The sequence below is a fragment of the Hipposideros armiger genome, unplaced genomic scaffold, assembly GCF_001890085.2.
Source record: "Hipposideros armiger isolate ML-2016 unplaced genomic scaffold, ASM189008v1 scaffold_298, whole genome shotgun sequence".
NCBI lineage: Eukaryota > Metazoa > Chordata > Mammalia > Chiroptera > Hipposideridae > Hipposideros > Hipposideros armiger.
Genome location: NW_017731648.1, coordinates 28,109 through 52,670, shown reverse-complemented (window position 1 = coordinate 52,670; position 24,562 = coordinate 28,109). Strand labels below are relative to the sequence as shown.

Sequence of the window (24,562 nt, the reverse complement as noted above, 5' to 3'; positions counted from 1 at the left end):
CCATTTCCCCTCAATATCATACATATCTATTACAAATCCCTTGACTCCACTTCCTTAAATGCTATTTTACTTATGTAGCCACCCACAACTAACTTTATTCACACGTCACTTTTGAGATTTTTTCTAATTGGCATGTGTAAGTCTAAGCCTTTAACTGCTGTTAAATTAATATACCAAATTTGTTTGTTTACTTTCCTGTTGGATGTTTAGGTTATTTCCAACTCTTTATTATTACAAACAGTGTTATAAGGCAGTGTCTCAAACTTTACTGTGCAAGTGAATCACCAGGAGAGCTTGTTAAAATGAATATTTTGATTCAGTGGCTTGGAATGGGCCCCAGATTCTGAATTTCTAACAATCTCCCAGGTGTTACCCAAGTTGCTGGTCCTTGTTCCACAAGAATGTCCTTGTCTTCTTGTCTGTCTTCTGTCCAGGGACAAGTTACTCTGAAACCTAGAAGTGCAATTTCCAAGAGGTAGGAGTCATTTATATTTTATCATCTTCAATTCTTCATCTGCAATTCCAAAATTAAAAATCTTGCAAAGTGGAAAGTATTTTTGGAAGCTTGGCACAACTTTATTTGGTGGCAAACCCTGACCCGAACTGGTGTGAGGCTATTAATGTCCTTTTCCTTATCCTCATAAATAGTCTTATGTTATACTGAATAGTACTAATCTGATAATGGGGTGCTGCCCTAGACCCCATTGATGGTATTACATATAGTATCTGTATTATATTAATTCTGAATTCTGAAACCCATCTGCCCCTAGGGATTTTGGATAAGGAATTGTGGCCCTGTATAGAAATTATTTTTATAGAGATCACCTTTTAAAAAATTATTATTTTTTTCTATTAGTTATTTTTTTCCACCATCTTATTATGAAAAATTTCAAACATACATAAAAGTTGAAAGAATGGTACAGAGAACACCAAGATACCCACCGTTAATATTGAACTACATTTGTTTTATCACCTGTTGATCCATCCATCCATCTCTCTTTATATCCATCAATCCATTTTATTTTTTTAAATGCATTACAAAATAAGTTGCAGATAAAACAAACCAAAGCAAACAAACAAACAAAAAGTTAAAGTATTGGCACAGATGAAGCTAAGAGCCTTTGACAGTTGTTTCCTGGTGTCCTTAACCCTTCCTCAGAGTAACCACTATTATAAGGATGGAGTATTTCCTTGTGTCCCATCTCTTATGCATTTACACCCTTGTGTCTATTTAGGGAAGGAAAGTACAGTGGTTACAAGAGCAAGATTGGTTTTTGGAGTCAGGCTGTGTTCAGTCTTAGCTGTCTCTCCCTTGCATCAAGATTCTGGCCAAAACAATCAGGTGTGAGCTTTCTAGTTCAATGCTCAGCCCCATACCTGGCAAACAACAGGTACTCAATAAATGTTATCCATTATGATTGGGATAATTGTACCCATATAAAATATATAGTATTCTTTCTTTTTTCTTTTACCTATAAGGTATCATTTTACCACTCTTTACTGCTTATCTTGAGTTACATATAGCAGTGTCTTTAGATCTACTTGGTCTTAGTTGCTACCTACATGGCTATTATTATCAAAGGACATTCAGTTTTTTTCCTAGTTTTTACTGTTAAAACAATGCTGCCAGAAACCACTGTTTTTCTAGGGTACATTCCCCAAAAGAAGTATTATTATGTCAGGCAATGTGTGCATTTAAATAAACTAAAGAATTAGTTTTTGAAAATAATACATACTGTACAAAGGATTCAAAATATGCAAAATCATAAAAGGTGAAAAGGAAGGTCTGTCCCCATACTCTGTCACCCAGGGCACCTTGTTCTTTCTCCCAGAGGCAGCAAATGCTCCTATCTCCTTTGAAATTCTTCTAGAGATATTCTCTGCATGCAAAAACACGAACATCTATAAGCTTAAAAAACAAAACAGGGGGCCGGCCGAGTGGCGCGTTGGTTAAAAGTTGGCTTGGGACACCCGCTCTAAGCAGCAGGACTCTGGTTCGGATCCCACATGAGGGCCAGTGACGCTGTGCCCTCTACAGCTAAGATGGTGACCAACAGCTCGACCTGGAGCTGGGCTGCCGTGAGTTGCCGGCGACGGCGTAGGCTGCAGTGGGGCTGGCCAGCAGCGGGTGTGAGCTTTAGTGAGCCTTTAGTGAGCGGCTGCCCAATGGCCAGTGAGCGACTGCCTCATCCGGGAAGAGCTCAGTGATAATACCAACATGGGCCAGTGAAGCGATGTCCTCCACAACTAGACAAAAGAACAAAAGGATTGTCTGTTCCCCTTTCCCGATTCCCCAACGCTGTTCCCCTCCCCCAATTCCCCCAATAAATAAATAAAAAACAAAACAAAACAAAAAAAACAAAAAAACCCAGGTGGTAGCGAGTATCTACATTTTAAATTTTAATAAAAACCACCAGATTGCATTCTAAAGTAGCCAGACCAATTTCCACCAGCAGGGCTCAAGAGCTGCTTCTCCACATCCTAGCCAAGATTTGTTATTCTGAAACGTAAAGGGTTTGCTCTTGTACAAGTAAAAGTTGATTCATCCACTGGCTTTGTGTCCATTTTAAATTTTGCCAACCATGGCTTCTACCTTTGTGTGTTACTTTTTAGTGGCCAATATTTCTAGTGAGTGCCTTCCCCTGAGTGCAAATGTGCAGGTTTAAGTTTGGCCAGGAAGATGTGATTGGTCTGTCGAAAACAGTCAACAAATTTATACTATGCATTTTTTTTTCTTTTTATTTTTTAGGTAAAATGTATTGTGCTATCAGTTAGTTATATTTTATTTGTTTTCTACTAAGTCAAACTTTCCTAGGTTAGTTTTTGCAGATTTAGCTGCAATTTTTTTTTTTAACCTATATTTAATTTACCCTGGGCAGTGTTAGCCTTTTTCAGTTTTATTTTGTGTTGCTTATTTTTTTCTGAGGTGGTCATTAAGAAAGGGATAAAATAAAAAAGACAGAAACAAAAGTGAGGGGAATAAACACCCCAGTGGGTTGCTTTTCTTTCTTACTCCAGAAGATAATGAGAATCCACTCTGCTGCTAAAGACAGATCTTTTATGATCTCTTTCCCTCATTGCTTTTCTTCAAATCCAGAAGTCAAAATGGCAAGTTGAATTGTCTTGTTACCCCTGGGGAGGTGTCCGGTAGGGTGAGGCTGGCGGTGGAAGGACGGAATTCCAGGGGAACAACAGAACCCCAGCTGGGACTTGTCTGTCTCCAGGCAGGCGGGGACCTTGGAAGATCCCCTGTATCTCTCACCTGGCATCTCTGGCTCTTACAGATGCGGCCTAAAGTCATGTGGCACCTCCTTCGCAGATACATGGCATCCCGACTCCATTCCCTGCGGCTGGGTGGCTTCCTGTTCTCAGGCTCCCAGGCCCCCCAGCTGTCCCCAGCCCTGATGAGGGCCCTGGGCCAGAAGTGCCCCAACCTGAAGCGCCTCTGCCTGCACGTGGCCGACCTGAGCATGGTGCCCATCTCCAGCCTGCCCTCCACCCTGAGGATCCTGGAGCTGCACAGTTGTGAGATTTCCATGGCCTGGCTCCTCAAGGGGCAGGACCCCACTGTGCTGCCCCAGCTTGAGTGCATCGTGCTAGACCGAGTCCCCGCCTTCCGGGATGAGCACCTGCAGGGCCTGACACGCTTCCGTGCCCTGCGCTCGCTGGTGCTGGGTGGCACCTACCGGGTGACTGAGACAGGCCTGGATGCGAGCCTGCAGGAGCTGACCTACCTGCAGAGGCTGGAGGTGCTGGGCTGCACCCTCTCAGCCGACAGCACCCTCCTGGCCGTCAGCCGCCACCTCCGAGACGTGCGGAAGATCCGACTGACTGTGAGGGGCCTTTCTGCCCCCGGCCTGTCAGTCCTAGAGGGAATGCCACTCCTGGAGAATCTGTGCCTGCTGGGCCCACTCATCACCCCAGAAATGCCTTCCCCGGCTGAAATCCTCTCTTCCTGCCTTACCATGCCCAAGCTCAGGGTCCTTGAGCTGCAGGGGCTGGGGTGGGAGGGTCAGGAGGCTGAGAGGATCCTGTGTAAGGGGCTGCCCCACTGTCTGGTCATCGTCAGGGCCTGCCCCAAAGAGTCCATGGACTGGTGGATGTGACTATACCACCTGTTCCTGAGACCCAGTTTAGTTTTCATTAATGAGCCCCTGGCCCTCTGAGCAGCACCTTGCAGGGGGCAGGTATTTAGGTAGAACTGAAGCCTTGGTGCCTCCAGACAATTGGAGTTGTTTGCCAGTTGTGTGGCCTCTTGGAGGCCTGGTCTCCACATCTGGAGATGGAGAAGACCACAGCTACCTCACGGTTATATTGCAAAGCCTTACACTTTATCAGCCCAAATCCCGAGAAGGTCCTTGATGAAGGGTCATTCTCAGGGCCATCCTCAGGAACAGGATGGATGCAGAAGGGTGTGGTTAGGAGTTAGAGGGACCTAAGGGGCCGGGGCCCCTTAGGAAGCCTGGAAGGACTGTCTACAGGGACACCCACACGCCTACACACCACTGATATGCCTCTGCATGGAGGAGATGCAGAAAGCACAGGTGTGACTCATCCTCATGATCAAAATGTTAATAAAGGTTCTAAATTGTATTTTCTGTATTTTCCAAGTTTTCCGCAATATTATTTTGCTATGAAAGAAAAAGACTCATTTTTTTTAAAAACAGCATTCAGTTTATTTAACAAACATTTTTAAGATCCCGCAATTTTGCGGGCACTGTCCTAGGCATTGGCCCACAAGCAGACAAGACCTGAAAAGAAGGCAGAGTGATACACAGGTGAGCACATCCATGGAACAGTTTCAGAAAACACACAATAAACCAGGCTCACATGATGGAGGTTCATATGTTTGGTAGAGGGGGCCTCTGAGCCGAGACCTAGGCGGTGACAAGGAATGAGTCCCAGAAGTGCTGGGGAAGACAGAAAAGGCAAAGAGGCTGAGGTGGGAATAAACTTGGCGTTTCCCAGGAACCAGAAGAGGTCCATATGGTCAAGGGAACAAGCTGTGAGCAGTAGGAAGTGAAGTCAGATGATGGGGTGAGGTTGAACAGGGCCTCGCGGTGGCTCAGGTTTTAGGGGCTCCTCTTCCTGCCTTTTGAGTCTGAACCACTTGAAAGATGCAGGTGGCAAACCGATAGTGATCATGGGTGCCTACCCACGAAATGAGCGTTACTTATGATCTGAACTGGGTAGGAGGGCACTGTGGGCTCACCACCTTCCCACCAGTCCAGTGTGCCTGCTCTGTGGTAGGCAGAGCCAGGAGAGGGGAAAGGGGACTGAGCTAGGTAACCTTGGTTCCTTACTCCAAGTGCACCCATCAGAGAGGACGCGGATGTTTCTCCCGTGCTAGTCCCACTGGATGGTGGAGTGGAAATTCCTTCCCCATCTGGGCACATGAGGACTGGGGTGTGAGTTCTCCCCCAGTGAGGCCATGGTTAGTGTCTTACCTGTCTCACGCTGACAAACCTGGCAGTGCAGCTCATTACCTGGGGGACTGGGTTGATCTAGGCGGGGGCATGAGGGTTGGAGAAGTGTCTGGGAGGGAAATGAGGTCAGTTTTGCTGGTGGAAGGTGTCCAGACGTCCGGGGTCCATCGTGGGGAGTATGCTGGAAGGGTCAACACCAGTCCTGTGCTGAGCCCCGCTGGTGGTCCTGGAAGTGGGCTGCAGATGCCCCACCTGGAGCAGCTCCAGGAGAAAAAGGCTTCCTTCTTTTCTTTTCCTCCCTGCCTTTCCAGTAGGAATGGAGCAGCAGTTGTGAAGTTAGAGGCAGTGGTACATGTGTAAATGTTTAACAGCCAGTGTTAGCAGGTGGTGGTGGGGAACTTTGAATTGTGTGCAGATGTCTGTGGTGTTAATACTGTTATGGCTGGTTTCAAGCTACCCACAGTTTAACAACTGGTTCACAAAATTCCTGAAAGTTTAGCAATTGATTCTCCTGAGCTGCCATGAGCTGGCTGTAGCACAGCACTGGTTAGAGGTATCTTTCTTCTAGAGGACTCACTCTGCCTTAGTGATCCTTTCCCTGGCTTAGCTCTGAGGGGTGGTGGGATTATAGGACATCAGATAGAGCTCCTCCCCTCTTGGGATCCCCCTACCCTAACCATCGCCGCCTCCCAGATAACAGGCTGGAGGCTTAAGGATACCTACCCTCCATTTAAAGGTGTACCTGGGATTTGTTTTAATCACAGGATGACAGACAGGAAGTCAAGGATTTTAACATTATAAATATTAAGATGGCAGACAGGGAGACAACTGACTTTGACAGTTTATTACAATTCCCAAGAGAAGGGGATATGCCGTGCCATGAAGGGCCACACCGGGGAGCACCAGAATTGGTCAGAAGGATTTTTGCAGGTAGGAATGGGCAAAGCAGGGTAGGCAAGCCAAGCAAGTTTAGGATTTGCTAGTTTAAATAATTTTAGTAGGTTCTAGGTTCTAGGGGTGGTCCCTAGTTGTTTATTAACTGGTCCTGGGGTGATTTAGGGCAGAAAGAATGTTGGTTTAGTGTGGGAGACAGATAAAAGAGGTTGTTGAATCAATTGGTTTGCATTTGAAAGGTGAGCTCAAACACAAGTTGTTTACCGTCTCTAGGAATTATCTAACATGGCCCTAAGATGTCAAAACATCATAAAATTTAGGAAATAAATACCTAATTAATCCTCCAATAAAGGTTAAGGACAATCACCATAGCTGACATTTATTGAGTGTTTATTTTGTGTCAGGCATGGTACTCAATCTTCTTTTTTTTTTAATTTTTATTGGAGAATTGGGGGATGGGAACAGCACTGGGGAATTGGGGGAAGGGGAACAGACAAATTGCCGTCCCTTTGCTCTTCAGTCTAGTTGTGGAGGACGTTGCTTCACTGGCCCAAGTTGGCACCATCATTGCGCTTTTCCCTGGTGAGGCAGATCAGTCGCCGGCTTCTGGACGGCCGCTCACTGCGGCTGCTGGCTACTCACGCTGGCTGCTGGCTACACACAGTAGCCCATGGCAACCCACTGCAGCAGGGGCTGCAGCCTCCACCGTCGCTAGTGACTCATGGCAGCCCAGCTCCAGGTTGAGCTGTTGTTCAGCATCTTAGCTGTAGAGGGCAGTGTCACTGGCCCTCATATGTGGGATCCGAACCAGGGTCCTCTGGCGTCCTAAGCCAGCTCTGAACCAACGCACCACTGGGCTGGCCTGTACTCAGTCTTTCATCATGGGCTCCTACCAGCAGCACAATGAGGAAGGTACAGAGGAGGAAACTGAGGCACAGAGAAGTTAAGTTGCCCAGAGTCACATAGCTATTAAAATAGCAGAGCTTAAGTAATCGTATTCCACAATCTTAACCATTTATGTGAAGTTGCCTCATTGACATGTAATAGTGTCTGAAAGGATGGTCTAGTATCTGTGCCCCATTAGGAAAAAAAATTTTTTAAGCTTTATTGAGGTATAATTAGTGTATAATAAACTGCAGATATTTAAATGACTTGATAATTTTTGACATATATATACACTCATGAAACCATCATTGCAATCATGATAACAAACATTTCTGTCTTCCCTAAAAGTTTCCTTGTGGCCCCCAGTAACCCTACCTTCCTCTGCTCCTGTCCTCAGGCAGCTGCTAAACTGCTTTCTGTCACTATAGATTATTTTGTTTTTCCTAGCATTTTATGTAAGTGAATCATAGAGTATATACTTTTTGTGGGTGGGGGCAGGAATCTTGTTTCTTTCACTCGGCATAATGATTTTGAAACTCATCCAAGTCACTGTACAGTATCCCCCCTTGTCTGCAGTTTCACTTTCCACAGTTTCAGTTAACTGCAGTCAACCATGGTCTGAAAATAGTCAGTTTCCCCAACCACCAACATCGTCATGGCTCGATGATCCAGGATCACCCGAAGCAGATGGTCCTCCTTTTGATTTATTGTCAGAATGTCACAAACACTACATTACCATGTGTATGTCATTCACCTCACTTCATCGCATCCTATGGGCACTGTCGGCTCACATCGTCACAGAAAAGGGTGAGTTCAGTACAATAAGAGAGAAATACCACATTCACATAACTTTTGCGACAGTATATTGTTATAATTGTTCCATTTTATTATTAATTATTGTTAACCTCTTACTGTACCTAATTTACAACTTAAACTTTATCAGGGGTATATATGTATAGGAAAAAATATAGTATATATAGGGTCCGGTACTATATAAACTATATTCAGGCATCCACTGGGGGTCTTGGAACTAATCCCCTGTGGATAAGGGGAGACTGCCATATTTCGTCATATGGCTATAGCACAATTTGTTATCCATTCACCGATGATGAATATTTGTGTTTAAACATATATATACTTTTGTGTTCAAAATAATTTTTCCTGATCTGGAAAATAATACATGCTTGTAAAGAATTTTAGCATTACAGAAAGTAAAACTCTTTCTAATTTCAGGCCCCAGAAGGAATCATTGTGAAACGTTTGGTGTATAATCTTCTAGAACTTTCTTGATCTACTATTGGGACTTTGGAGAAAATCAAAGGGATCTCTTAATTTCCCTGATGAGTTTGAAACCAGTCAAATCAGCTTCATGACTGATAAAAGCAGGATTGGAGCATGTGACTTCACTATGAGGCTCCAGTGGTCTTTCTGATTATTTCACCCCTGAATTTGCCAGATCTACTCATGCATGGCACAGCTGGTCAACCACAGGCTCCTCCGGATGATCACTGCCATGCCCCAGTCTGATCAAAATACCCTCTCTGGGGTCCAGCAGACTCCCAAAGAGAGAGATAAACGGCGTGAACAAAAGGAGCTCAGTTCCTTTTTCCAAACCCACTAGTTAGATAAATTATGTGGGTAAGTATGTGCAAAGAGGTCAGGACTGTCGCTTCAGCTGAAATCAAACCTACTCGACACAGAAAGCGAGAGGAATGGAACTTCCTCCCTAACTCAAACTAAAAAAGACTGCATACCTGTTTTGTGTGGGTTTCAGACGACTGAGAGTGGTGCTGGCAGCTAGGACTACCTAGGGCACTCACCTGGGCCCCTCCGACTTGTGGTGAGGCCCACAGACGTTTCCCTGACCAAGGCCAATGTGGCTCCTCCAGCCCTTGCAGTTCTTGTGCAATAACCAGCAGGGAACTTCAAAAAGACAGTTTATGACTCACAGGTCCTGGAGGGTACAAAGTATACCGCGGGCCACACAGCAAGGTCACAGGAAGAGAGAAAACCTGGGGTTCTGCCTTTATTGGGGTTGATGGTGGGGGCCTCGGGTTTCGTGGGTTCACTCTTTATTGATGAATGTAAAACCTAAAAGCAGGAATTAAGGCCTGAGAAGGGAAAAGCAAGGTCACTCAAGCGGCAGTTATCTAGATTATCCAGGACTTTCTAAAAGGGAAACAATGGGTGGGTGGCCTGGTTTCTATCTGGTTGTTTAGCTAGGAACTGTCATGAAGTTGGCAATGTTTATTCGAGATAGATGTCTGTGAAATGAATGCCTCAGCAATCAAAAGCTTAATGTCAGGCATGTACGCTGTACCTCCTTACACACAAAGACATTCCCTGAGCTTTGCTAATTCCTCCCTGCAAAAGAAAAGTTTTTCTGCCTACCTTTTAGATGCTTGCAGAATTCCCCCCCACCCCCCACGGTCATTGGTTACACATGGCTTTCATGCTACAATGGCATACTTGACTCTTTTAGGGAGGGCACAGCTCACAGTGACCCAAGTGGGGATCGAACCGGCAACTTTGGTGTTATCAGCACCACGCTCTAACCAACTGAGCTAACTGGCCACCCCAATGCTTGCAGAATCTTATGGTCAGAATGTTCTCCTTATTGCAATAGGCCTTTTCTTCTCTTGCAATAATCTTTTTGAATGAAGTCTCTATTTACTGATGTGCAAAATTACTTTTATTTGACAGTGGAAAACAAACAGACAAAAAAATCCTTGGAGTCATTCTTGATTCCTCACCCCCAAACTACACATCAAGTCCATCAGCAGATACCCATTGGCTCTGCCTTAATACCCAAGTTCCACTCCTTCCATCCACACCTGACACCCTCGTCCAGCTATTTCCATTTTTCTAAGTGTTCTCCCCGAGTCTATCTTTGCCTCCCTAGAGTCATACAAAAGACAAAGAGATCTTTTAAATATATACATCAGATAATGTCGCTCCTGTGGCTCAAACACTTCAAGGGCTTCCCATTGTACTCAGAGTCAAACCCAAAATTCTTACAGTTGCCCAGGTGACCATGTATAATCTGACTCTGACTTCATTTTCTTCTAGTCTCCATCCTGCCCAATTCACTTCAAACTATTCAGACACTGGATTTCTGCTGTTGGTTAAAGAGGCCAAACACTCTCCTGCATCAGGGCCTTTGCACTTGGTGTTCACTCTTTACTCAGAAATCCAGACATCCTTCAAATTTCTTCAGCCTCATTGCTGAGGCTGAAGTGTGAGAAATTCTGTGTCCAGATGACTCTGGGCCTTAGTTCTCTCATCTGTCAAAGTGTCACTCCTCACCTGCCATCTCACCACACCCCCGCCATGTCTCCTCCCAGCCCAAGCACTAGGCAGATGTTATAACCCAAAGGTATAGTGGGACAGGAAAACCTTTTTTTTTTTTTATTTTATAGGAATTTTCTAATAGGGACAGTCGGTTTTATGATTGGTTTCAAGAACAGCGGCTTGACAGACTAATACCTGTGATCCCCAGCAGATGGCAGCATGTCACTGGATTTGCTGTAAATTATTATATCCTCATAACACTGGAATTGAGAAATTCCCAAAATTTCTATACATCTTTACCTTTCATAAGAAGAAAAGTGAAAAGAACATATATTTGTTGGGCACCTGTTCTATCAGCTGGATGCTCTGATTTACATTTGTGATTTAAGTCAGGGCATGCATGTCCCTCATCTCTCAGAACTCCCGAATAATAAATTTTGGGAAATGAAATAAAAAATTAAGTGTATATATATACTGGGGGTGCCAAAAAAATGTATGCAACTGGACACTTCGGTCCACGTTGCTCAAGCAGTAGTTCGCCGTAATCAGAAGTGTCTGGATGGTGATGGTAACCACTTTGAGCACCTCTTGTAATTCCCAAAATCAAACGTGACTTGTATTCATCTTTTGTTATCGGTATATATTGAGTATTACAATTTTAATAGTTTTCCTTTCCTAAAATATGTGTACATTTTTTTGACACTCTCTGTATATATAGTGTCTAGGAGTTAACCTAACAAAAATACAACCCACTGAAGAAGAAAATTAAAATTTGCCTTCAAGGGCCTAAAGAAGGAATGGGATGAACTGGAGATGTGATCCATTTTGTGGACTGGCAGATATCTTTGTAAGCCTGGTGTTCTTTTGTATAGGGTCTCCTAACTATAGAGAAAAAAAGAGCAAACATAGCTTTCATTGGGCATCCTAAGGGCAAGCCAACTAGAAGCCGGACCCTGCCTAAGCCCCGCCCTCACACCTGGCCTCCAGCTCCACCCTCTGACCTTGGAGCCCGCTTTAGACCCGCCCACCGAGTCTGGCAGCTATTAATACTTTCTCGAGTGGGTGTACAATCCAGGCCACGCCCTCCAGGCACTGTTCCTGTCCTTATCCTATTCGCCCCAGACTGGGCAGATTTCAAGACACAGCCGACTCCTTTAGTTTCTCCAGGCTCCTCCCTTTCCCCCTCTGTGCCTCGCCCAAACTCTGGGCACCTCTCTGCCTGCTCACAAAACTGGAAGTGGAAGCGTACATCTGCTGGATGGCAGTCAAGGTTGGTATCACCTCAGTAGGCATCCTTCCACCGCCCAGCTCAGGTATACACAATAATATGCATCAATCTCACAATGTTGCATGAAAGAAACTAAATTTAAAAAAACCCTATATGATTCCATTTTTGTAACTCAAAAAAGGCAAAATTAAGTTGTGGTATTAGGAATGAATATTTAGGTAGTAAAAGTATAAACAAAGACAAGGAAGTAATTACATAAAAGTCAGGATTTGCTCCTTTTTAGGTGGGGAGCCAGGCTTGTGAATGAGACGGGACACTTGAGATTTCTAAGGTAGTGGAAAAGTATTCATGTTACTGTAAATTTGTTGTCTTTTTTTGTGTTCTATTTATTTTTCACAAAGGCTTTAAAAAGAAATGATTGAATGAATCTCCATAGAATAAAATTTGGAAACGTACTAGAAATATTCCAGTGTGGCACTGATATATGTCATGTTTTCTTGTAGATTTGTTCTACCATCTGTCTTCCTCCTCAACTGAAATAAAAGTTCTGTTCTGAAGGCAAGACTCAAATATTTGTTGAATGAATGAATGAAAGAAAAAATATTACTAGGGGAAATGGTAGTAACCACATAAAAGCATTTTTTGAGCCTCTCGCTTTCCGGCGGGTCAGGTGTAGTCGCGAGGCCCCGCCCAATCGACCCCGAACCGTTCTGGTTACGCTCCCCAGCCGTCTTCCCGCCTGGCTCTCCCTCCAAGGTCCCTAGTGGAGCCTGTTGGCCGGGGGCGTAAACGCTTGCCCGCGGAAGACCTCTAGGACTTCTCGGCCTGGAGGACGCAGCTGGCACCTCTCCCGCCACCTCAGGCGCTCTCAAGGCCTGTCCCGGAGCCTTTCACCGTTTCACACCCCCAGTCCGGAAGTGGAGGGCGCAGGGCCAGAGCAGCCACCCGCTTCCCTGCAACGGTGCCACCGGTTTCCTCTTTATCGGCCTCTGGCTGGGAGAAGCAGCTCGAGGTGCGGCTCCGCTTCTCGGGAGCAGGAGGCCTCGGAGAGGGCGGAGAGACTAGACTCCGGGAGGCGGGGTCTCGGGCGGGGCGGGGCGCCGCTGGGCTAGGGGAGGAGCTGGCGTTGACCCACCCTAGTGGGTCTTGGGGTCCTTCTGTCCTCGTGACCTGAGGATCGCGTCAGTTTTCAGCGGGAAGAGGCACCGGTTTACCGGTCCGGTGGCTTTTGCTTTGGTGAGCCTTGTTGGGGTGAGGAGATCGTTGAACTTTTCAGTTATTTATGCTTGACAATTTTGTTTGGGAAAATACTTTCTCAGGATTCTAGGGTGAGTGTAAATAAGTGTAATAAAGAAAATAAAATGAAATAGAATAAAAATAAGTGAAAATAAAAAAACAGGCCTTACAATTAAAGTAAGATTATTCAGCAGTGTACAGTCCCACGGCAGCTCCACCTCTCCTCCATGGGCTATGATCCCAGCAGTTTTAAATCAGGAATTACCTAATACTGATATTATTAAAATGGATGTTGGTGGTATAGACTTGTAGCTAAAGCCTATTAGAAATCTAAGGTATAAGTGAAATACATGAAATTGTATGTATTAAAACATAGGTGTTACAGGTCCAAAGTCCGTGTGACCTACACTTCAAAAGGCCAAAACTCAAAACTTAAGAGTTCAGAGTAAGGAAAGATTTATCGATGGAGAAAGCGCCAACGGAAAAGATGGGAGACTTAATCTTCAAATCCACCTTAAGCAAGTACAGAATTCAGGCTTCTTTTATGCCACGGAAGGGGAAATGGTAGGTGCTGTTTTGTAAAAACGAGCCACAGACAGAATTCCTCTAATTATTAGCATGTCTAAAGCAGGAGCTCTTAGCCGGAAGGCCATGGGAACATCCAGGGCTTGAATAAGATGGAGCAGGAGAGACCCAGCATTTCACTCTGTTACAAAAGGAATTCTAGGAAAAGGGAGGAAGCAGCTTTCCTAATATTAGCTTGTCAACGAAAAAACAGCCAGCCTAAGAGAAAGCTTATAAGAGTTTATTTGAGCCAAACTGATGACAGTTGCTGGGAAACAAAGTCTCAACAGATTGAGAAAATGCGCCACCAAATGGCCATTTTGTAACTTGTTTTATACATTAAAATCAAAGGAGCAGGGTTACATGAAATCCATTTGTTGTAGAATAAGGGGGTGGGAGAAAAAGCAGGGAAATCTCTGGGATTGGATAAAATGTAAAATAGAGAAACATACACTTCTTTTACATTGGTGGGTACAGGACAGTTAATAGCATTTTACAGCACATAGCGATAATATTTGGGGAACATGATAACAATGAGGGATTTTGTAGTTTCCTGCTCTGGTATGAGGGGTTGTGCCCCCTGGGGGGGGGTCTGGAAAAAGAGGTTACTCTGATATTGCAAGGGTATGTTATCTGAGATGCAAAAACAGATAGGCTCACTTAAGGTAAAGATTGACCTTTGTCAAGGAAGCTACAGGCCAAGGATGTGACATCCCGCCATGGCCCACCTTAGTTAGGAATTTTTATGTTCACACCATCCTCTGTGGTTATTTTCAGTCTCCTGAGCTTGTCAGGTTTAATATGTGGTCCCTTTTCCGTCCACAAGCAGAAACTCTACTATACTAACCTTAAAAGAGATGTATTTTGACCAAGTAGGTTTTTTTTCAGTGAGGTTAAAAGCTCAGGAAGTGGCATTGAGAGGATTGGGTCACTGTTTCATTTGTTCAGTCATTTACTTACTAAAGGATAAAAAGCACTTAGTGAATGCTTGTGCTTAGGGGTCCAAGCACTAAACATACGTAAATAAAATACACAGTACTTTTCTCATAATTTCAAGAATTACAAGTTCTCATCATTACAAGTGAGATAGAAAAAAACAGAAGGGGTGGGGAGGGCTCTGAGGGAGTGACATTTGAATGTGAGACCTGAAAGACAGAAGAGGAGGGGTCTTCTCTGAGAGGAAGGGAAAAGAGGATGGAGGGGGTGAGTGCTCAGATCCTCACCGCCAGATCCTTTGAACAATTCTTTGATTAGATCTATGACAGAGCATCAGATCACCCTGTGAGGTTACTTTATGTAGCACGCTTTTTTTGTCCAGTGCTTGATAATTTAATTTTTCTCAGTTACACAAGTAATACATGGATATGTTTTTTGTTGTTGTTGTTAACATTCCAATAATTAGGAAAATTATAAAGTAAAAATGTCAGTTTCACTTCACATTACCCTGCAAATACACATAAAACACAGTCTTGTTTTTCTCCAGAGGCCTCCAGTGTTACCAATGGCAGTGTGGCCTTGCAGTCATTTGTTTTTCTATTGTGGCAAAATACACATAGCATAAAATGCACTTTTTAACCTTTTCTGAGGGTACTTTTCAGTAATATTAAGCACAGTCACATTGCTGTGTAACCATCACCTCCAGAAGTTTTTCATCTTCCTAAACTGAAACTGTCCCCATTCAACCCTAAGTCCCAGCCTCTGGTAACCTCTAGAATCTATACATGGCCTGTCTCTCATGTCTCCCCTCTTGTCTTCTAAAGACCGCCTTACTCCAGGAGGGGAACGTTGAGGCAGAAGCTATGGCTCCAGGGTTGCTGACAACCTGGTCACAGGTAATTGGAAACCCCCCTTTTTCCAATATGACATCTCCCTTCTACGAGTGTGGATGTGTCTCCTTCCTCCAGTGGCCTGGGGCCTCACAACCTGACCAGAGATACGTCCTGGTCTTGTCCCTATGCTTCCTCAGGACCCTTAGCTTCTAATGGTGGCCTAGGGACTTCCCAGAGAATGCTCTCATTGCTTCATATGTATGAATTTTTTTTTCAGTGCCTTGTCCATATTAGCTCAATAGTCACCTCAGAACTGTGGCAAAAACAAAACACAAAGGCTGTGAGATGACTTTGTGTTAAGAATTCATGGGGACATAACTCATTCATTTACAAAATATTCCTCCCAGTCTGCCTGCCATGATGAGCTCAGGGCTGTGTGGTGCCTGACCCAAGGGGACTCAGCTGGGATAGGTTCACAGACTAGTTGTAGAGAGAAAAGTTTGGTCAGGTGTTGAAGAGGTAATAAATTGATGAAGCTGGATGAGATTGCTGAGGGCATGCAAGTGGAAAGAGATAGAGGTGAGGGCTCCCTTCTGAACTTCCTGTGCCTTGGTCCTCTGGTGCCATTCTCCTTACGCACCACCCTTCTGAGACACTGACGGAGATGGGCCATGGCTGAGCCCAAATGCGTGTGGTGTTTCAGGACTTGGTGACTTTCAAGGAAGTACTGGTGGACTTCTCCCAGGAGGATGGGCACTGCTGGACCCTGCTCAGAAAATCCTGTACAGGGATGATGTGATGATGGAGAACTAAAGGAACTTGGCTTCCGTGGGTAAGGCCAACCTCATCTCTTCGCTGGTGGATTTATGCTGCAAATATTTCTTCAGCACCTGCTATATTCCAGGAATCATTCTTGGTCTTGGGAAGAGAATGGCGATGAAGGAAATATGGCCCATGCTTTGAGGTGTGAGCAGGCACACTTTTCCTTAAATGGCTAGAGAAGAAATATTTTCAGCTTAGAGGGCCATAGGGTCTCTGTTTCAACTACTCAACGCTGCTAGTGTAATGCCAAAGCAGCCATAGATGGTACATATGGAAATAGACAGGGCTATGTTCCAGTTAAACTTTATTTATGAAAGTAGGTGGCTAACCTTTAGGCAGTAGTCGCCAACCCCTAGTCTAGCATCTTCCCCTTGAGAATGAAGATTTCTCTATTACACTGACTTTATTTTCTTCATGATTAGAAGCTTGGTGCTCTAGAGGTGTGTCTCTGCTCTTGGGTCTGAGGATCCCTGATCCCTGTAGGGCATGACATGAGGTAGTTTGAGTTTTGGATCCTGGGCACCATCACGTCACTGCTCATGGGGTCACACATGCCCGTCTCCTGAAAGTGTTGGCCTCACTCTCGGGGAAGTTCCCATTTCATCCCTGCACATCCCCCCCCCCATCTCCTGTCTTTCCCCGTAGACAGGGTATCATCTCTGTAAACCCAGTATGTTTACCCAGGTGGAGCAGAAGGAGCTGAGGAATAAGGAGAGGAGAATTCTCCAAGACACCTGTGAAAGAAGTCCCTTTAGGGAATTTCTAAAATGTTATTTTGTCGGAGAGATCATCTCAGCCCACTTTGAGTAAGTTTCCTCTCGAAGCTTCAGCTCTCCTTCCTCTCCTCTTCCCTTTTCTCTCCCACTTTCTTTTGCTCTCAGTGAAAGCTCTATCCTGCTTGCTGTTTCCAGAACATTTTCACTTTTGTAAATAAAGTTTTATTGGAACATGGCCTTGCCTACGTGTTTGTCCGTTTTCCCACTCTCCCCAAACTCTGCTTGCCTAATAATGCCCTATATCAGACTACTAGTCCCCACCTCATTTTTTACAAAATCATTTCTTAGCAAGTCACCTGCCATTTCCACCCATCATTCCTGTCATTATCAAGTCCTTCACGTTGCTGAAGTCCTTGAAGTCTGTCTTTAACTGCTGGTCTATTCTTCCCTGTCACATTGACTTTTCATATTTAGGATCAGTATCCGAAAAAAATCTATGTGGGCCTAGTGTTGTGTTTTTAATCACCTTTACTTTATCATTTATTTTTCCAAGAACTTAAATGTTTTTTTCCCCCTTTAATTCATTTCAGATTAGAAGTCTCAACTTCAACTTAAAATCAAAGAGACCGCTGCTAAATAGAATAAAGTTTGGGAAAAACCATCTACTGGTAGGAAAAGGGTGAGGCTTTCCAGGGCTCATTGCTGGTTGTCTGCAGTGGAAGTCTGGGATTGCCTTGAAGCAGAAGAACAGCACAGCCACAAGGGGAGACACTTGGGGCCAGTGACCTTCACCCAAGAGAAGTCATGTCTCAGGAGACAGTTTCTGAGTATTATTATCATGAGTTTGGGGTACATTCTAAACCAATTTCAAAATTTATTTATCCATGGAGAGTTCCCACAGATAGACATATCCACAAGTACTACTCAGAAAGTGAAGATTGACATGTAATTCAGTTTTTGTTTAAGCAATTATCAGAAAAAAATCTGTACCTAATAAGCTTTATGAATGTCATGACTGTGATAGAACTTGCAGCAGAGCATTCACTTTACTCAATTTGAAAGTTGGATGGGGTGGGGTCTCAGGGAATCATCAGGGGTGTGGTGAAGAGTGTTAACCAGGTTGATGCAGACTCCCGATATGACGCCCACCTGCATCTGCACCCTGGGAGTGGGGAGAGCTCAATAATAGAAGCTCCTCCATCCAGGAGGAATATGCCCCTCCAGCCCTCACCTTGAAGCCAGATGATTTAGTTCCTTCTTGTATGCCCCTGGTGCCTTTAGAGCTGCTGCCCCATCACGGGAGCTCAGAGTGAGTGAGTCCATCAGCGGCTAAGTCCATGTGTGGACCCTTTAAGAGAAGCAACTGCCCTCCTCTCACTTAGCCACAATCTCCGCTGGTTTTCAAAGCCAGAAGTTATAAGGACTTCTCTTCCTGGTACTGGTACCCTGGGCTGGGGACCCTAGTGTGGGGCTAGGACCCCTTGGTCTTCAGGGGAGGAACCTCTGCAGCCAAGGTATCCCTCCTGAATTTTGATGGTTACATGTGGGTGTGGGACCATCCCATCCCACATCTCTGCCCCTCATGCCAGTCTTGAGGTGGCTACTTCTCTATGTCCATGGTTGTAGGGCTTTGGTTCAACTGGAATTTATGCTATTTTCAATGATGGTTGTTTGAATGAGACCAGCTTGTCCCAGTGGCCACCTGGCTCGTCAGCCAGGCACCTAGGGGGGTCCCTGAAAGGATTGGATGGGAGACGAGAAATAAAGAGAAGAGAGACAAAAGCTGGGAGCAGGAGGGCCTCAGCCTGCTGGTAACAGACTAAGAACCATGTTTATTGGAAATACAAGGTTTTTAAGGGGAAGCGATTTCCTCATTCTAGGGAGCAATTCTCTAAAGCTAAAACTCATGGGCTGAGGAGAAACACTTTCTCAGCAACAAGCTATGTTATACTCAATATAAACCAATGATATAGCTAGGCAAGGTTAAACTGAGGCAAATAGAAACTGTCAACTAGTCCACAGTAGAAAGCCCCAAGCATGTGAAGCAGGTCCAGGGTGGAAAGTCCCAGAGTGGTGATGCATATCAAAACTGCAAGTCCATAGTCCATGAGCAACTGAGTCGCTTTGTCCATAAGCTTTTTCTATCAGCAAGCTGGGGTCTTTACTCTTTGCACTTGCGTTATGTGGAAGCAGTTTAAGGCAGAAGCACTGTCCCACAGGTCCCCACCAAACTGCTCCAAGGCTGCTCACCTCAGGCCTGTATCTACCTGGAGATCCAAGCTTGCCAACCTAAAGCCTCAGTGTCCCTGGCTGATCCCAGCCAGCTCCCAACAGTTGTTCTTTTGTTTAGTTGTAATTTTTATATGGTCATGAGAAGAGATAAGCAAGTGTTTACCTACTCTGCCATCTTGCTCTGAAATTCAGGAGTTCAATTGTTGATGAACCCTTTTTGGAGTGGATGAATGTTCTAAGGAGTGTGATACTCTAATTCATTTACTTGGATTCAGGTTGGGTATTTATTTAGATTGGCAATGCCATCTTCTCTTTCAGAGTCTTTCTTCTTTTACTTAGTAGTTTCAATGCTGCATTTTCTAATTTGGTTCATTTCCTTGTGTTCTTTAAAAGTCCTTTTGGACTTTTTGGGAAACATTGAATGATTTTCTTTCATATGCTTTGGCTACTTCAAACTAAATCAGTATGTATGTGTCTGGAGAAGGACTAGAGGTGTATGTATTTTGCTGGTTCTCATAGGTAATTCTCTTTGTGTGTGCTATTTAGCTTGTAGCAAACTTGCTACACTTTTATTCTAATAACTGATGTGTCGATATCTGGTGTTTTTCTATAGATAATGGTATCTACAAATACAGGAAAAAAAGAAAAATGTTTTCCTTTTTAATCCTTATATTTTTCTTATGCTTTTGTTCCCTAACGGTCCATCTGGGGCTTGAACTATATCAACTAGAAGTGGTGTCAGGCACTCTTGTCTTCTTCCTGATCTTGAGGGGCATTCTTTTCATATTTCACCTTTCGGTTTGGTATCTGCTGTAACATTTTTGTAGATAACTTTATCAGGTAAAGAAAGTTCTCTTCTTTGCCTAGAGTGTCAGTGTTCTTTCTCAATGAATATATGGTGAATTTTATCAAATATTTGTTCTGCATCTCCTGAGATGATATTTGTTCACTGATGTATTTCAAAACTTCTAGAACAATGTTAGAACCCATGGTAGGAACTCAATAAGTATTGCTTTTCCATTGTGAAATTAGCCTTGCATTCCTGGATAACTTGGCCATCACATAGCTATTACACATTATCATTCCTAGTTTGCTAATATAATAGGAGTTTTGCATCTTTGAGTGAGACTGGCCTGCAATTTTCCCTTCAATGCTGTACTTTTTTGTTGTTGTTGTTTGAAGAATGTGCTGGCTTCATAAAAATTAGTTGGGGCAATTCTCCCAAATCCCATGACTTCACCTGGATTCACCAGCTATCAATATTTTTGATAGTTTTCTATCTTTGTTTGCTTGTGTATAGTTTTCTTTTATGGATGAGGCATTACAGACATGTGACATCTCTAGCATTTATCTTACTTTCTTTAGTATTTAGCACCTTTCTTTAGCATTTATCCCAAGAACAAAGATGTTGTCAGGAACTGGAAGATCTGAGATTTTACCCTAATTATAAGCTAACAAGTTAGCCTGCCAGAGTTTCATGGATGTTGGCCACAGATACCAGACTTCTGGGTCAGAGATCAGGGACTTTATTACTGCACAGCAGGAAGCATAAGCTTCATGTTCCTGTCAGTTTTCCTCGACTACCAAGTCCCACAGGGGTGACATGAAACAACTCAGATGACTGCTGTGCATACAGTGGGTTTGTGTCATAACTGAGGAACCTCAAGCTTTTCTAAGGAACTGCAAACAAACCTGTCCAGTCTTTGCTCCAGAGGGGGATATTATTACACTAACTTCTGCTGTGAAAATGTTTGCTGTAAAACCATCCTTGAAGACATAGTCTGGAACAGAATAAGACAGGTAGAAATGTGAGCTACCTATGGAGGATTGTCTCCTGGCAGAAGTTTTCTTCTATAATCAAAATATGGTTAATACATTCATGAAATTTAGCATTCATGAATGTTACCAGCACACAACTGATATTCAAATGTCTCCCATCACACAAACATCCTTTTTTGAGGGTTGGAAATATAATTTAATTTTTAAAAATTATTTTTAAAAAATGTCAAGTGAGAAGCCCTGGGAAAATAGACACTTAAATTTGCCAAAATGTGAGTGTCTTCTGGTAAAAGTCACTTAATTTAACTTAAAAGAATCAGGGCAGGAACTGTATACCTGCACAGAAAAGAGTCATATTTTTTCACAGAAAAAGGTGTGAAGGCCTTCACAAGCACTCATCCTTGTAGGACGCACGGGAGGACACACTGGAGGCAATGCGAGTATAGTGAATATGAAAGGCCTCCAGGTGTGGTTCTTTACTTACTGTTCACAAGAGGACTCACTCTGAGAGGCCATGTTAATCTTGCGAATATGGGTTTGCCCGTGTCCTGCATCCTAAGGTGGACCTCTAGCTCATTACTTTCTGTGTTTGCTTTCACAGTATAAATCCTCAAGGCCACACAGATCCCTCTAAGAGTTCTCTAAGTCACTGAACAAGTTGTGATAGGTAATATTTTTATTTATGATGGCTCAGTTCTAAATATTGTCTCATTTCCATTTTGAAGTCTTCTTGGATTCATGGGTTATTCAGGAATGTGTTTCCAAGATGCAATGCCAGGGGTACTTCTCTGCCTTGTGTTTCATTTTCAGTCTTGATGCTTTGTGGTCAGAGTTGGTGATCTTTAGGATATGAATTCTTTGGCATTGGTAGGTACTTTCTCTTTGGCCCAGTGTGGCAGACACTGCTGGCTGCCTCTGTATCCATTCTCCTTTTTATTACTCTCAGACCCTGGATTTTGCTCACCTTGTTAATGTTTACTGTTAAAAAAAAAATCCTGCTGTCTCTCTCCCTTCATCTTTCTTGAAGGAATGGTCATGTCCCAAGCCTTGGCCCATGATAGGTAGGCAGAGTTGCTGGTGTGGCTGCTGTGAAAGCTCTTGAAAAAAGGACAGGCCCTAGGCTTGTTACCTTCATTTTGTTATCTTGGCCCTTCCTCATCCTTTCTGCCTGGATATTGGATACAAGGTCTCGAGTTGGAAAAATTTTATTTTGTGACCATTAATTAGGTGGCAGCCTTGGGCAAAGATGGTGCAGCCAGAACACAAGGCTCTTTGCTCCTGAGGGTTTCTTTGAGTGCCTGCACCAGCCCTGAACTGCTTACTTTTGCATTCATGTTACATGAGAAAATGAAATATTCTTTTAAAAAATCCTCTTTTTTGGGGGGGGGGCGGGAATCATTGCGTAAATTATATAAATGTCTAACTGCTATGTTGTACACCAGAAACGAATATAAAATAATATTGGGTGTCAACTGTACCTGAAAAAAGAAGTAAATAATTTTTAAAAATCCTTCTTGAAGTTTCACTGTGGGGAGTTATCAGGATTAAAAAAAAACACTACTCTCAGCTGGGTAATTTTTTGAAAAATTTTTTTTATTGTTAGTTTCAGGTGTACAGAACAATGCAATAGTTATCCTTTTCACCCTCACATTGTAACAACCCCCCTCCCCCCATGTATTGCCCTCCCACCCCCGATACCATGCTTATCTATTACAGTTAGCTGGGTAATTTTTATTACTCCCAGCTGAGTACAGTTTCTGCTAGTGTGGTGGCCATGAGAATCCATCCCTCAGCATCTAGCGTGGGTATTAGTTGGCTGATAGCCCTGGTTGCTGCCCTTCCTGGAACCCACCCGTGGGGTGGTGCTAAGACTACTCCTAGGAGTGACTAAGCATGGGAGGAGCAATAGTCAAAGCCCATTCCTCCTCTGGTGATGGCTGAGGCTCAAGGACCCCCACTGGCCTGGCCCAAACTTGGCTGGACTGACTGAGGCCTGAACCTTCCTACCCAGCCCTGTTTGGCCCTCCTCCTTCCCTTGTGTCTGGATTTGATAATAAATACCAAAATATCAATGGAAGTCATTGATGACTTTGTCATAGATGATTCTTGACCACTTGTCCACTAAAGTCTGATTGAAATGGGTTCAGGAGAAACTAGGAGAAAAACTGGTGATAATAAGGAGAAAGGTTTTTTTTCAATGTCTGTTTTGTTTAATATCAATCAAGCCATGTCAGTTTCCTTTTGTTACTATTTGCTTGTTATATATTTTTCCATCCTTCTCATTTTAACCTTCTGTGTACTTAGGTATGAGATGTATCTCTTGTAAGTAGAATGTAGCTGGGTCCAAAATATCCAATCTGAAAATGTCTTTTAATTTGTAAACCTCTCTGGTTTTTTATTCTGATGCCTAGTATATTGCATTAATGTCTACCACCTTAATAGTTATTATTTCTGTTCTGTATTTTTTGCTTTTTCTTTAAAAAATTGGAAATAGAGAAAAATAGATGAAAATGTATACAGAGAGTTAAAAAACAATAAACTTGTACCCATCCACTAAGCCAAGAGTTTGAAGATTGCTCTACCTCAGAAGTCCCATGTGTGCACCTTCATGATTATTCTCAAGATGAAATAACTATTGTGACTTTTAAATTTATCAATTTCTTGTATAACAACATATTATCAAGAGTGGGGGGAGGCTAACACAAGGGAGTTTCTTTGTGGTGATGGAACAGTTCTGTATCGCAATTGTGGGGATGGTTACTTGAATCTACACATGCAATAAAATGTCAAAGAACTTTATTATTCATATAATACTGACAAAACTATATTATTCCCCATCCCTCCACAAAGAGTGAAAGTAACAACTGGTGAAATCCACACAAGACCTGTACCTGAGTTAATAGTATTGCAGCCATGTCAGTGTCCTGGTTTTGTGAATGTTCTATGGTTATGTAAGATACTATTATTGGAGAAAATTGGGTGAAGAGTACATGGAAACTCTGTATTATTTTTTGCAACTTTTTAATTAGTTTCAGGTGTACAAAACAATGTAATAGTCAGACATTTACACACCTCACAAAGTGATAACCCCCCTCCCCCAATCTACTACACCGCTGACATAGTATATAGCTGTTATAATGCCATTGACTCTATTCCCTATGCTATACTCCACATCCTGTGACTATATATATACATATATATGTATATATATACATATATATGTATATAAAATTATAGTTGACATTCAGTATTATTCAGCTTCAGCTTCAGGTGTACACTGCAGTGGTCAGACATCTACACAATCTATGAAGTGATCCCCCAATAAGACAAGTGCCCATCTGACACCCTACAAAATCTTTACAACATTATTGATTATATTCCCCAAACTGTCTTTCATATCCCCATAGCAATCTTGTGGTTACCAATTTGGGCTTTCTAAACCCCTCACCTTCTCCCTCATCCCCACCCCCCGCCATCTAGCAACCATCAGTTTTTTCGATATATACCTGGGACTGTTTTTGATTAGTTTGCTCATTTATTCTGTTCTTTAGATTCCACATATAAGTGAGATCATATGGTATTTGTTTTTCTCCAACTGACTCATTTCACTTAGCATAATGTTCTCTAGGTCCATCCATATGGTTGCAAATGGTAAGATTTCCTCCTTTATAGCAGAGTAATACTCCATTGTATAAATGTACCAAGTTTCTTTTTTTTTTT

At 43.3% G+C, this 24,562-nt stretch overlaps 1 protein-coding gene and 1 long non-coding RNA gene across 4 annotated transcripts in view; both read left to right on the top strand.

The window, feature by feature from the left end:
* Positions 1 to 4,598, top strand: part of FBXL12 (F-box and leucine rich repeat protein 12) — a 7,729-nt gene extending 3,131 nt beyond the window's left edge. The window contains exons 2-3 of one of the 3 annotated variants that reach the window (XM_019659431.1): positions 435 to 475; positions 3,285 to 4,598. In XM_019659431.1, the coding sequence (XP_019514976.1) occupies positions 3,285 to 4,106 (822 nt within the window). In that variant the 5' untranslated portion in view covers positions 435 to 475 and the 3' untranslated portion in view covers positions 4,107 to 4,598. Of the gene's footprint in view, positions 1 to 434; positions 476 to 2,349; positions 3,109 to 3,284 lie in introns of those variants that run through there. The other 2 variants (XM_019659430.1, XM_019659429.1) reach the window with 2 other exon arrangements.
* Positions 4,599 to 12,851: 8,253 nt separating this feature from the next.
* On the top strand, positions 12,852 to 18,442 carry LOC109391670 (uncharacterized). Its single transcript, XR_002125885.1, has 5 exons — positions 12,852 to 12,960; positions 15,285 to 15,356; positions 15,997 to 16,125; positions 16,800 to 16,921; positions 17,422 to 18,442. It is a non-coding gene; the product is annotated as an uncharacterized LOC109391670 (long non-coding RNA).
* Positions 18,443 to 24,562: the final 6,120 nt, after the last annotated feature.